Source organism: Orycteropus afer, unplaced genomic scaffold, assembly GCF_000298275.1.
Source record: "Orycteropus afer afer isolate SDZICR_OR568_19922 unplaced genomic scaffold, OryAfe1.0 scaffold00165, whole genome shotgun sequence".
Taxonomy (NCBI): Eukaryota; Metazoa; Chordata; class Mammalia; order Tubulidentata; family Orycteropodidae; genus Orycteropus; species Orycteropus afer.
In genome coordinates this window covers 1,893,214-1,907,185 of record NW_006921752.1, presented here as the reverse complement: position 1 = coordinate 1,907,185, position 13,972 = coordinate 1,893,214, and the positions used below count along the sequence as shown (strand labels likewise).

At 45.0% G+C, this 13,972-nt stretch overlaps 1 protein-coding gene across 1 annotated transcript; it reads right to left on the bottom strand.

Annotated features, from left to right (window-relative positions):
* Nucleotides 1–866: 866 nt before the first annotated feature.
* On the bottom strand, nucleotides 867–12,931 carry ACCSL (1-aminocyclopropane-1-carboxylate synthase homolog (inactive) like). Its single transcript, XM_007946518.1, has 14 exons — nucleotides 12,398–12,931; nucleotides 10,856–10,915; nucleotides 10,346–10,416; nucleotides 9,874–9,943; nucleotides 9,557–9,623; nucleotides 7,570–7,667; nucleotides 7,238–7,315; nucleotides 6,782–6,882; nucleotides 4,739–4,828; nucleotides 3,976–4,021; nucleotides 3,738–3,879; nucleotides 2,218–2,360; nucleotides 1,980–2,133; nucleotides 867–949 (listed from the first exon to the last, which is right to left on the bottom strand). Exons 1-14 carry the CDS (start codon nucleotides 12,929–12,931, stop codon nucleotides 867–869), a joined length of 1,737 nt encoding a protein of 578 aa, XP_007944709.1.
* Between the last annotated feature and the right edge of the window lie 1,041 nt (nucleotides 12,932–13,972).

Sequence of the window (13,972 nt, the reverse complement as noted above, 5' to 3'; positions counted from 1 at the left end):
AAAAAAAAAAAAAAGCCTTTGTAAAGGCAAGAGTGGAAAGAACTGAAACTTGAAAGTGGGAATACTTGGGATTATACACCCACCCAAGGAGCTCTGGTGGCACAATAGTTAAGCACTTGGCTGCTAACCAAAAGGTTTTTGGTTCAAACCCAATACCCATTCTGTACGAGAAAAGACCTGGCAATCTACCTCCCCAGAGATTTCTGCCTAGGAAATTTTACGGGGCAGCTTTACTCTGTCCTATAGGGTTACCATAAGTTAAGTTGACTTGATGGCGTACAACAACAATATACACCCACCTTGCCACTCAGCAGCTCATGTGTAAGGTGGGTGTGATCTTATGAGGATCCGTGTGAACAATGAGTGAAGAGAACCTGACACTTAGAAAGTGCTCCATCAATCCAGAATCACTTCTTTCCTTCCTTTCTGGCCATCAACCTACCTTAGAATTTAAAAGGATGGACAGAAACTCATCTAGCTCTCACACAAGATTACGAAAAATGTAAACAAGAAATAAAACAGACCTGGAATTTAAGAGAATATAGAATTTATTAGACATTGAATTAAAAAAATAAAACCCATTTAAATAGGGACCCAAGGAACTCCCTTTATCCCACTCTAGGTAGCTCCCCCAAGCCTTCCCAACCTCAATAAAAACACCCATTTCACCCACACACAATGGTTAGCAAAGATCAAAATGATGCACAGCTTCCAAAAGTGACAGATGTTTAGCTCAGCTCAAAGAGGTCAATGACTGGGCCAGATGAGACCATCCTGGGGCCCACTGTTTGCTCAGTCCCAGCACCAGTTCAACGGTCCAGCCCCCCTGACCAGTGGAATATACAGCTAGTGGGGAGGTAGCCAGTCTATTCCTTCTGTGCATCCTCTAAGAGTGCCGTGATCAACTCCTCCTTCTGTTCTTGGAGTGCTTCATGGAACCGACGCATGGCTAGAGGATCCAAATGGGGAAAGAAATACTTAGTGGTTAGCAGGTGGGCCCCAGACACACCCAGGTCTTGGTAGCCCATCACTGAGCTTCTCATTCAGTGACTGTACCTATGCTGACTTGAGCTCTCCTTTCTTTGAGATGGACTTTAAGTCTCCCTGCAACATCCTCAATGGTTCTAAACGGTTCTCAGTGTCACAGCAGCATGCCAGATACCTCAAAGTCTCATACCTTGGCTGATAGCCTTGACCTCATCAAGTTGTCCATGCCTCTAGTGTCTCTTCAAAAGGAGCCTTGGTCATGCAGTGGTTAAGCATTCAGCTGCTAACTGCAAGGTCAGTGGTTTGAACCTACCAGGTGCTTTACAGGAAAGAGAGGTAGCAATCTACTTCCCTAAAGATTGACAGCCTTGGAAATCCTATGGGACAGTTCTGTTATGGTGTCCTATAAGGTAGCTATAAGGTAGAATCAACTCGATGTCAATGGGTAGGGTAGTGTCTCTGCACTCAATCTGTTCTCCACACTAGCCTCGCTGCAACAAAGCCAACCTTGTCTCATTTACTGCTGCATTCCCAGCAGGTAGAACAATACATGGCACACAGTGTGAGGCAATAAATACTTATCAAAATGGTTACGATGTTCTCCAAAATCTTCAGAGGAGGATCTGAACTCCACAGTGTGATACACAAGAAAGGAGCTTTCATCATCTACCCATTCATCTTCCTGTTAGGCTGCAAGTCCCACAAGGGCAGAGTACCCCTTCTTATTGGCTTATACATAGTCTCAATGCCTTGCTTAATATCAGACACAGAACAGATACCCAAAGGTGTAATGAATGAGTAGGCATATATCTCAAGTACCTATCCTTTCTGATTTAAAAAGGTGTTTAATTAAAGATATAAAGATGGAAACAGGTGGCATAGAAGAAAGAGCTATTGGCTGCTAAAAGCAAGAGAGAAGATTCAGAGTTTGGGTTATAGAAGAATTGGTGAGGCATCTTTGGGATTGGGATTGTGAGGTCAGCACCACTCACCCAGTTTCAGCCGGCGGGGCTTATCCGCAAAGACAAGGCAGAACCAGCCTGGCTCCTTACACATGTAAGACTTGCCACCAGACAACATCACCTTGTTATCTAGGAAGCGCTGATGGAGGACTAGTTCTTCCTCAAATGTGCATGGGTCCAGGTACTAGGAAGGACAGAGGGACAGATTAGCCCAGGGCCCATCTGCCAAGTCTGCCCCAGAATGCCATTCCTCATTCCCACGCCTCACCTTCCTCAAGTTGATCCAGACACAGAGACCAGAGCCACGATTGAGAAAGGGGATCTCCATGGCCTTCAACTTGTCTGTGATATACTTGTGAGCTTCCTGGAGCCGGGAGCAATTAGTAGGCAGATACACTTTGTCAATCCAATCTAGATGAGCAGGGGAAGAGAGCCCTCATAGGTCTTGCATCAGAGATCTACCAAGGGTTCCTTATCAAATTCTCCCTTCCTGGGCTTCATGCCATCTCTTCTGTCCAAGACTATCATATTCGAGTTGATGGCATCCATCAACACACCTATGTGTTGTTGGCATCCATACCCAACACACCCACCTCTTATTTATGGCTTGGGTAGAGACATTAGTTTTCTCATTAATTCAATAGAAATGCTCTGTTTGTATTTATACTCCTAGAGGCAAGGAAGAGGTATAATGGAAGAGTATTCCTTGAAGGGGGTTGATGCTCCTGGCTATCAACAGGGGAAATAGCAGGTCCTTATTCTTCCTGCCTTTGAGACTCACACAATGCACTCTGAGGAACTTAGATAGGCTTTGGGGTACTCTTAGCTCAATTGTTCTTGGTACTAGAAGCATATTAGAACCATCTGGAGTCTGATGCCTAAACTACCCATCCCCCAAGATTATCTACATCAGAATCTTTGTGATGGGGTCCACACACTAGTATCTAAGCGCCCCAGGTAGTTCCCATGGACAGCCAAGGCTGAAGACCAATGTTTTCAGGCCTGGGAAATTGGTTTCTGCCAAATATCAAAGGGTCTGGGGCCATGTAGGAAAGCATCCAGTTAGATTTATCCTAGCTACCTCCTTCTTCACCCAAAGGTGAAAGTAAACTTTTTTAAGCCATCTTATTTCATTACATTAGTTTGTTTCATGATATCCCAGCTTTTCATTTAAACCCTCCAGCCTGGTATCTGCTCTACTACAGAGGATTAAAGAAAGGGGGTCTTATCTATGTTTGGGCCATAGCATTGAAGGGAGAATTTCCCTCCAAGGCCAGTATTCACTTGAGATCCAAGGGTAAAGGTGACTCTAGGTACCATAAGTCTAACCACATCAACTCCTCAAGATGGCAACTCTTCTTTTGGTCACTTGGAAGATGAGGTTAAGCTGTACTAGAGGACACAGGGAGCTTCTTTGTAACTTTTTCCTGAAGCAAGCAGGGGACGAGAGAGGGAAAAGATATTCACATAAAGACCAACTTCTCAATTCCCTACCTTCAGATCTTAGAGTATAATTGGCTATCCCCTTTCCAGGCAGAACATAAAGCTACCACACATCCAGAAGTTCAAACCCATGCTGTGTTTCAGACCAGCACCTCCATCTTCACAATTCACTATCTGAGCTGCATCCTACCCTTCCTTCAAACTTCATGTCCTGCCAAGGCTAAGCCTGAGACAATGAACGGGGTCTTGGTGTGCTGATGCCACTGCAGAGGTCCAAGCAGACCCAGGAATTCCCTATGGCCGTGAGATTCAGCCAAGAATCTAGCCTGGGATGGAGCTCAGTACCTCTATCCTGGAGCAGCCGACATAGCTTATACTGGGTGCTGCCAGAGATGCTGTGCAGGTGGCCAAAAGCACTCACTGCAGTGGCCACTTCCCTGCTATGGGTGTACAGAGTGCCAAAGCAGAAGCCAGAGATGCCAAAATCCTAGAAGAGTAGTAGGAGAGAGAACACCTGGTCTGTCTGTCTTCTGCTTCTGGCTCTCCTTCCTTCCCCACCCAAGGGCTGACAGCTGGGGCTCACCTTGCTGGTACCCCAGATCACATGGGTTCTGTTGGGGTCAGGCAAACTGGAAAAGAGATAGTACAATCAAGGTTATGGAGGAATAATTTAAGGATAGAGACTTGAGGTATATGAAGAGAATAGACTGTGGTCACTCTCAGACAGCTGGGCAGAGGACTCAATATTGCTCTAGTGAAGCCAGAAAATCAACAAAAGGTATCTCTAGGGATCTAGATGCAACAGCTCCCAAATGTCCACTGAGTGAAGTCCAGGACCCTCAGCCTGGCTCATGGCCCTCTGAAACTTATCTCAAGCCACCTTCTTGGATTTGACTGGTCCCATATATGATCACCCACCATTCCTAGAATGTGCTCACTAATTTCTTATGGCCCCATCTTTAACACAGCTATTCCTCCTTCCAGGCATACACTTACCTTGGTTTTCTTGTTGGAATCCTATCCAAGGGCCAAATATTACCTCTAAGTTCTGCCTAGTTTCTATTATTTTCCTGTGCTGTATTTCCCACCCTGGCCTTCCACAGGGCTTTATCTTGACTTTTGACAGCGCACTTTCTAATTTGCCTTCATATCTTGTAACAACGTGACTTTTAGAGTAGAAGACACTTTGGAGAAAGAAATATGTTTTTTTTCATTTTCACATTCCCCTTGCTATTTAACTCAGTACCAAGCACATAGCCAATTAAGTTTTGGGCACATGAACAACTCACCACGCAAAGCAGGAACATCATGGTTTTCATTCCCAATTCCAATTAAGACCAACTCACCTTTCCATACTCAGGACACTGTGGAATGTGGTGGATTTATCAAACACAGATAGCATGTAAATCTCATCTATGATCACATGTAGATTATGCCTGCAGATTGGGCAAAAGAAGAAGAACAATGCCTAGGCTCGCTCACTAGTCATAATTCACTTTCTTCTGTGGTCTTCTCTAGATACAGACCAGATATTCCTACTGCCACAGCAGCCCATTCAACCCTTCTAAGGGACATGGTAAGGCCGAAGGCAATGGTACACTAGAAGGGACCCTTAGACCTGGCTTAGGGGTACTGGGAAAGATACGACCCAAGTAAGACACTGAAAACATCTTATCTAACCTTTCAGCCATTGTGGTAAAGTTGTGTGCCAACTTGGCTAGGCCTGGTTTTGAGTGGCTGGACAGCTGGACATAGTTATTCCCCATGGTGGGACTGGTAATCAACTCCATGGTGGAATCTACTTGAACAGCTGAGTAGCTGCCTTAGGGATGTGGTCTGCTTCCAGTATGTAAGAAGCATTAAGAAAGGTCTCTGAGTTTTTAGCATGCTTGGACCCTGCATGTAGCCAAGTCTTTATTCACCAGCATGCCACATTTCCTGCCAATCTTGTGACTGTATCTGGACCTGAACTAGTGGCCTGCCATGTTGTTTTGTAATCTTGTGACTGTGGAATTTTATTTGTTGACCTTGGGTTTGTCAGCCTCAGCAGCCAGCAGCTGCCTGAGTTAAGAGCAGCTTCCAACTTCATTAGGCTGGGAGCAAGAGGCAGAGCTGAAGCCCAAGGTCAAGGGGCTTTCACCCTAGAGTTAGTACTTTGAACTTGGATTTCTAGCCTCCTAAACCGTAACAGCATAAATCCCTGTTTGTTAAAGCCACACATTTGTGGTATGTCTGTTATAGCAGTACTAGAGAACCAGCAACCAAAACAACCAGCAACCAGCAACAAGAGGAGTTGCATGTCCTAGAGAGGTAGGGTCCAGAAGAATCAGGAGACCCTTCCTGGGGTATTAATCAAATGATAGCATTGGGCTATGTGTATCATCTCATTAATTCTCCCCAGTAACCCTATGGAGCAGTATTGTCAGTTCAATTTCACAAATGAAGAAACTAAGGCTGAGATAAAATTAATTCCCCTAATTAGTAGGCACTAGAGCTGGCATTTGAGCCCTGTTCTGTATCATCCCAGCCCCCCATATCAGCATTCTTTCCTCTGCTCTCATGTTCTGCCATTAATTGGCCCAGCTTAGTTATGGAGGTTGAATAAGTCTGTTTCTTTTAGAAAATGGAAGATTGTCTGCCCTAACTAATAGGGGTGTTTTAAGAGTCTAGCGTGAACTGATGTCAATATGTTCTTAGGAATGTTGTTGTTGTTGTTGTTATGTGCCGTCGAGTCGGACTCGACTCATAGTGACCCCTACATAAGATAGGATGCAGCTTCACTATGGAAGTAGATTGCCCAACCTTTCTTCTGAGGAGTGGCTATGTTGCTATGTGCCATTTGAGTCCATGCTGACTCACAGTAACTCAATGTGGCAGTAGAACTGCCCCATAGGTTTTCATAGGCTGTAATCTTTACTGGAAGTCTTTTCTGCTGTGGGGTTGATGAGTGGGTTCATACTGCCAGCCTTTTGGTTAGCAGCTGAGCTGCTTAACCACAGTGCCACAAAGGCTCCTTGAATGTTCTTCTAGGAACACATTTTCACCCCCTGAGGTCTGAAAGTCTGCTTTCTTTGTTGCCTTGGGCCAAATACATTAGGAAACAAATGCTAGGAGAGAGTACTTATGGTACAGTAAGTAGAAAAGCAACAGAACTGTATTATGATAGTTTTGTATGTATCTATACATGGGCAAAGCCTAGAAAGGCAACGGCAAACATTTACTTGAAGTGGAAAGCATGTGGGTGCATTTTTCTTCATTCCGATTTCAACTAGTGGTATATAACTTTGTGAATTATGTTGTAATTAGGGTAAATCTCTGACTTCTTGACAAAGATGATAGAAACCATTTTTAGGGACTTCACCTAGTTATAAGGGGTAGAACCCATATACCTCTTGGCAAATTCCAAGTATTCCTTCATTGAGTCTCGGGAATAGATGTCACCAAGAGGATTCTGAGGGTTGATTAGCACGAGGCCTCTGACATTTTTCCTCTAAAAAGAACCCAAACATAATTGAGTGAGCAGAAATCTTTTAATATCTATTCCAAATTCAGCTAAGGGTTCTTAATAGGTCAGGACACCTGATATAGGACATCAAATTAAGGCCTACGGAGAATCTTGAAGCAGCACCTACCATCCTGCCTACAGAGGAGAAGCAGAAGGAGTTCCGGGGACTGCCACAGAGAGGGGACAAGGATCCTAGGGGAAAATTCTCCTGTGCATATTCCCTGTCTCTTCTAACAGAGAGCTCACAAGGTCTCCGTGAGCAAGTTGTACCAGAGTCTCAGGACTCAACCCCTTTCAGAGCCAGCAGCGGTCATCTTGAAAACACATTTCCCTCCTTTACCTTAAGCCTAGCTTCATGCAGACCTTGTTCCAGCTTGTCCACAGTGAGCTGGAAAGGTTGTGTGTTCCCACCAGTGATCTGGAAAACAGTATGTGAGAATCGGCCATCTGAAAAGCTTCTGAACCTTGATTTCTCATTCCTATAAAACCAGGACAATCCTTTGCCTTCATACCCAGGCCACTAGTCTGACATGACTTCTTCATCCTGACTTCTCCACCCTTCCCCACCATCACTCATTTCGTGAGTTTGCAGAACTCCCTATGTATTCCTATTGATCCGAAGAAAGTCCCTTGCATAGGTGGACTGAGCATGGTAAGGGGCCCCATTCTGACCTCACCGTCCAGGTAGACAAAAACCAGCTCAACTTTCGCATACAGGCGGGAACTAAAGCCAAGACCACCATAGAAGGGGGTGGGAATCAGAAAGGCCTCTGGAAGTATAAGACAAAAAGCTGTCAGTCTCTAGTCTCTCCATCAGGACCTGCCACGCTCCCCCAGACTAGCAGCAAAGCTACCAACAGAAAAGGTCAGTTTGGCACTCCCTCCAACCTGGGGATTTGTGCTTTTGGGCTCAGAACCTATACATTTTATTTTTTGTGATTTGGGTGAAAGTTTACAGAGCAAATTCACTTTCCATACAGCTCACATACACTGTCTCATGACATTGACTGCAATTTACCACAATGCAACAGCTCCCCTCCCATTTCTTCCCCATAGTTACCTCTTCCCTGTGTCCTTCCCTCCCAATGCATTCCTGTCCCCCAAGCTCTCTGTCTGTGCATACACAGCCCTTCTATTCTCCCATGATAGATCTCTCCAAGGAGTATATCTACCTAATGTAAATGTTTAGCTCATATGCCTGTCTTTTGTTTGGCAGGAAGCCACATGAGTGGGCTCAATTCCAGACCTGGAGGGCAGCTACAGGCCATAGTCTTAGGGGTTCCACCAGGCTCTATCAGACCAGCAAACCCAGTCCCTTTTATTTTTTTTTAAATAATGATTTTGAGTATTGTTCCACATTGTTCTCCCAACTCTATCCAGGATCTCCTACATAGATTCCCCTCTAAGTGGTTGACAGTGGTAGCCGGGCACCATCTAGTTCTTCTGGTCTCTTAGTCGTATAGGCTAAGGCATCTTATGCATCCTATTTAGACAATACTTAAGGAGCACTTGTGGCCTAGTGCCTAAGGCATCTGGCTACTAACCAGAAGTTTGGCAGTTCAAATCCACCAGCCACTCTGTGGAAGGAAGACTGGGTAGTCTACTCCCGTAAAGATTTACTGCCTTGGGGTTGCTATGAGTTGGAATCGACTCGATGGCAGTGAGTTTGGTTTTGTTTTTATAGACAGTACTTAGGGGAAAAATTCAAGTTTACTCTTTGGGGTATACTACCAAAAACAAAACCAGACTCACTGGCATTGAGTTGGATCCGACTCATAGCGACCCCTCCTTGGATTTCTGAGGCAGTGTCACTATGGAAGTAGATTGCCCAATCTTCCTTCTGAGGAGTGGCTGGTGGGTTTGAAGGCTGGCAGTCAAATGCCTAATGCACTATGCCACCAGAGCTCCCCCACCTAGAGAAGGAGAAAAAGAATGTTACTTTAAATGGCTCAGAATCCAGGGCGTGAATCAAGCCAGGCTTGCTAGCAAGTGGAGCACTGATAATTTGGAGAGTCTTATTGGCTTCAGGCCAAATGCTAGAAGCCAAAGCCCATGCACAGGGAGGGCTCTCTTTTCCATGGCTCAGGTTATTTGGAGCTAATGAGCACATACGTTCTTTTCTTCCCATCTATTTGGCCTCATAGATGAGCTAACCATGACCCACACCTTTGACTGAAACAAGACATTGTGGTCACTTTCTTCTATGCAGCCAGGGCTCATTAGTCTCAGAGACTATTGTTTGGGCATTGATTAGAGTGAAGATTAGAACACACTTCAGAGCCTTATTTGGTCCAGTGAAAAATAGCATTTTTACTATAGAAAGTAGGAAATCTATATAATCTGAACCAATTTACCAGGGCTCTCAGTACTGGAGTTGAGACCTAAAGTCAAGCTAAACATAATGGGCTGGTGGTTTCCATTATGATTCCCGGGGCATACCACCTTGAGGATTGTCATATGTGCCCCTTCTATATTAAATGGGGATCCAAACCCCTCACAGAAATAGAAAGGTATACTAGTTAGTATAGGAGAAATCTCAGCACTTTTGGGGAAAGGCCTTGATCAAGATGGTCTTTTTTTCCTTAAAGCTTAGTGTTCATATGTTCCTGCCCATAACCTGGCATTTCACTAAGAGTGAAAGTAGAGGCCAATGACTTACCTCCTACATCACATAGAACCATGGCCAGTGCAGAGAAGACAGAACAGCAGCCATTTAGAACCACCACCTGAAAGATACAAACAAAAGGCAGAAATTAAGTCAAAATGCAAGACCCATGTGAAAAAGGGGCAGCCACCCTGTCTCCTTCTGTGGGGGTCAGGAGCCAGGATCCTCCTCAGTTCAGAGCCATTGAGCTTTACTCTTCCCAAGCCCTGAGTCTCTCCACCGGTTCTCCCTGCCCCCCTGGAAAACTCAGAGGGTCCTCTCAAAATATAGCCCTGTACAAGAACAGCAGCATGGCAAAGAAACTGACTCACATTTTCTGGATCAAGGGGAGCAGGTGCTTTGCAGTAGTAGGTCAGGAACCGGGCCACTTCTTCCCGTAGGCTGTAGACAGACCCAGAGAGAACCTGTGGTTTCCAGGCCCAGGGGCCCTTCCTCATTCAGAATCTAGACTTCAGTCCTTTTCAAAGGATAGAGTGTTGAGACTAGAAAAGATCTTTACTACTAAGTTCAACCTCATTTTAACAGGGCTACTAACTGAGGCTATCAACTCTCCCATATCACACAGATACTAAGTGTGAGAGTTGAGTCAAGAACTCAGAACTTTTGAATTATAAGATAGTGAAATTTCTACTATGCAGGCTGCTTTTTTGCTCTTGGTATTTTCTAGAATTTATTACTTAAAGAGATAGGGAGGCAACCAACCAAGACTTTGGTGCCTTGAATCTTCCATTGGTTGAGGAGAGGTACCTGTGGACTAGGTGCATGGATCTGGAGGTTACTTACAATGGCTGCCCTCTCCCATCAGGGTACTGTAGCAAGTCATCCTCAATGTAGTTCATGTCACTCCAACTCAACTGTTGGCAAAGAGTTTAAGGGCAACTGGAGAAGCCCTTGAGGCCTCATCCTGCTCCTAGTATACACATAGATGTTTGTCCTGCACATATAAGACTTCCCAGAAGGGAAGTGAAGATGCAAGCTGTACGTTCTTTAATGAATGGAGACTTCCATATTCTCATCATAGATTATACAGATAACTCACCAGGCAGTGTTTAATTTTACAACATTCCCAATCTTACATTTGGGCCAAAGTTTCCCTTGGCAGCCTACCCACCATCTACTGATCCAGAGAATACCTCTGGACACAGGTAGAAAGGCCAGAAGTTTAGATGTGCTCTTCTAGAAGCTACTTATGTAAACTCCTCAACCATACTCTTGTATCGACCACATGCTCAGGAACATTCTAAAGGGCCTGGGGGGTGGGGGGTCCCCTGCACAGCCCAGAACACAGCTTACCCTTTCAGCCATCAGGTCAGTGCAGAGCTTGTTCTCACTGGTACTAAGGTTAATGATGCCCTGGAGATGGGAAGAATCTGACATCAGTCTTCTTGTTGTGTCCTTTATGAAACCCTTTTAAAATGTCAATAAGCAAATACCCATCTTGGATTAGTCCAGCTGGATCTCTTACTGCCCTACAAAGCAGTTTAGTGTATGTTCAACAGACTTAAGCATCAGAAAACTTTCCACAAACCCAGTATTTTACAGCTTGCATAGAGCCAATTGGCAATTGGTCATAGTAGCTATGTTATATACCAGCTACTAGTAATTGAGTTCTATTACATACTAGACCCTAGACTAATTGCTTAATGTGAGTTGCTTTCTTTATCATGACTCTTAAGAGGGCTCTATTATGATCCTTGCTTTAAAGATGGTAACAATCAGAAGTTTGAATAACTTACTAGCTATGAGACCTCAGGTAACTGACAAAAACTCCACCTGTCTGATCCCTTAACCACCACAGGCCCCATCCTGTACACTGCTATTCCTCCTTCTGTGTAAGAGCTTGTCAGGTCATTGGAGATATAGTCCCTTGGAGCCCAGTGGAGATACCTAACTCAATACCCAGAAAAGAAGATGGGCGTCAATCACATATCCTTCAGATAGGAACAGAAGGAGGCGGTGTCACTAGTGCTATCCACCCAGAGTCCTCTGGCTGCAGAACTTCTATGAACCTCCTTTGCTGAAACCTTTTCAGTGACTTCTATCATCCTTTAGAATGATAACCTAACACCACCAGATGGCCTATTCCTACCCACTTCTTGCCACAGTATTCATTGTCCCTGCTCTAGCCACATGGGCCTCCTTTCCCAATCACTCCAAGCCCTTCCTACCTGAAAAGTTTTCATGCATGGTGTCTCTCCCTCCTGGATGACCCTCCTCCGATATGGTGGGCTGATTAGCCTTAAAGACAGACCTTTCCTGACCACCTGAAGTGGGTACCCCTTAACGTTATTGGAGATACTGAGATTTGCTTCCCCAATAACTGACTACATCCATCAATAGGCTAAGTTCCTAGAAGACAAGTTCACTCACCACAGTGACCCCAGTGCCTAACTTCTAGTGATTACAAGCTGTGATTTAGAAAAAGCATGCCTGGAGGATTCAGACTCCAGAGCTATACCTTTCTTGGGCACATCCCATTGTTTCTGTGTCCCTCCCCTTATCTATAACCAAAACAAAACCAAACTCATTGCCATCAAGTCCATTGCTACTCACAGTGACCTCTCTTGGGGTTTCCGAGGCAGTATCTCAATGGAAGTAGATTGCTCAGTCTTCCTTCCAAGGAGTGGTTGGTGGGTTTGAACTGCTAGCCTTCTGGTTAGCAGTCAAGTGCCTTAGGCACTATGCCACCAGAGCTCCTACCCTTATCTATAAGATGACACTAATACCTACACTTCGTGGGCTGTGAAGATTAAATGGGAGCACAAAGTACTCAGCAGAGGTGCTCAGTAAATCTAAGTGAGTAATACCCCTTGGTATTCGTCCCCCTCTTCTCACCGAGATGTTCATATCCTCATGGTATTTATCTCCTTGGTTGGCAATATGGTCTTGGAAGCTCATATGGTATAAATCAGAGATATCTTCCCCACGATTGGAGAGGACAGGGATGACAGATGCAGTTTGCCACTCTCTCAGCAGGGGAAGTAGCTGGTCAGGTTTTCTGGCTGATTGGGCTCCCTGCCCACTTCCAGCATTACCCCTAGTGTCCATGGAGGGTAGAAGTAGTTGGAGTCCCGGGTCATTCCAGGACCCAGACTGTAGGACGTTGGCCAGCTGACTCATTAAACGAGCCACCAGGGCTTCCTGCTCTTGAATGGCCTCACTGCGCCTCTGCTCCAGTCTCAGCCTCTGCTCCTCCAGCACCAGGTCCTGCTGCTTGTGCCTGCTTCTCACCTGCAGGAAGTGCTCCTCTATGGCCTTCTGTAAGCGCAGCACCATCTCCAACAGCTGGGGGTAGATGCTCTGCAATCTGAGGCCTTGGGCCCTCATCTGTCCACAGGACATGGAGAAGATGTCTGTCTGGTGACTCATACTCTGGGTGTTTGTGTTGGTCTCAGCAGGCTGACTGGCACCTGCAAAGAGGAGAGAGACAATACACTAGGGCAAAGGACTCTCAGGCTTCAAGGGTCCAGGCCTGAGCTCAGGTTGGTCACTGGCTTCTTTGACTTCTATGCCTTGGTTGGGGTCTAGATTGATTCAGGGAGAGTTACCTACTCATTCAAGGACAACACTTAAGGTGTCCCAAGCCTAAACACTGGAACACTGTACTTAGATGGCATTAAAACTTGCCATGAGGAAGAGCCTTAGGACCTACTTTAAGAAAAAACAATGGAGGAAACGGAACAGACAAGCTCTGGGTTCCCTATCCCAGTTCCTGCTTTACCAGGTGCTTTAAAAAAAAAAAAAAAAGGTAATTATTGTTAAGACAGGGGTCAGCAAACTATTGCCTAAAGGCCAAATCCAGCCTGACATCTGATTTTGCAAATAGTTTTATTGGAACACAGCCATGCTCATCTATTTATATATTGTCTATAGCCACTTTCACCCTGTAATAACAGAGTCTAATAGTTGTGACAGATCATAACCCACTGCCATCAAGTCGATTCTGACTCATAGCAACACTTTAGGACACAGTAGAACTGCTCCATGGAGTTTCCGAGGCTGTAAATCTTTATAGAAGCAGACAGTCTCATCTTTCTCTCTTGGGTGGCTTGTGGATTCGAACCACTGACCTTTTGGTTAGCAGCTACGTGCTTTAACCACTATGCCACTAGAGCTCCTTGACAGAGATCAGATAGCCCATAAAGTCTAAAATTCTTGCTATTTGGCTTTTTACAGAAAATGTTTGTATTCTAGAACATTAGTCCTTCTTCCCCATCTTTCTCAAGTTGGCCATACTAGATATTCAAAGTCTGATGCTTAAAAATCTTAGCCTCTCTGTCTTCCTATCTCAGTTTCTTAAAAATGCCATCAACCTACTCACTGTTTTATCTACCTCATCACTGGTAACTTTGGGCTAGATAAGTGGTCCTCCAACTTTCATGTGCATTGGAATCACTTGAAGGGTGTCTT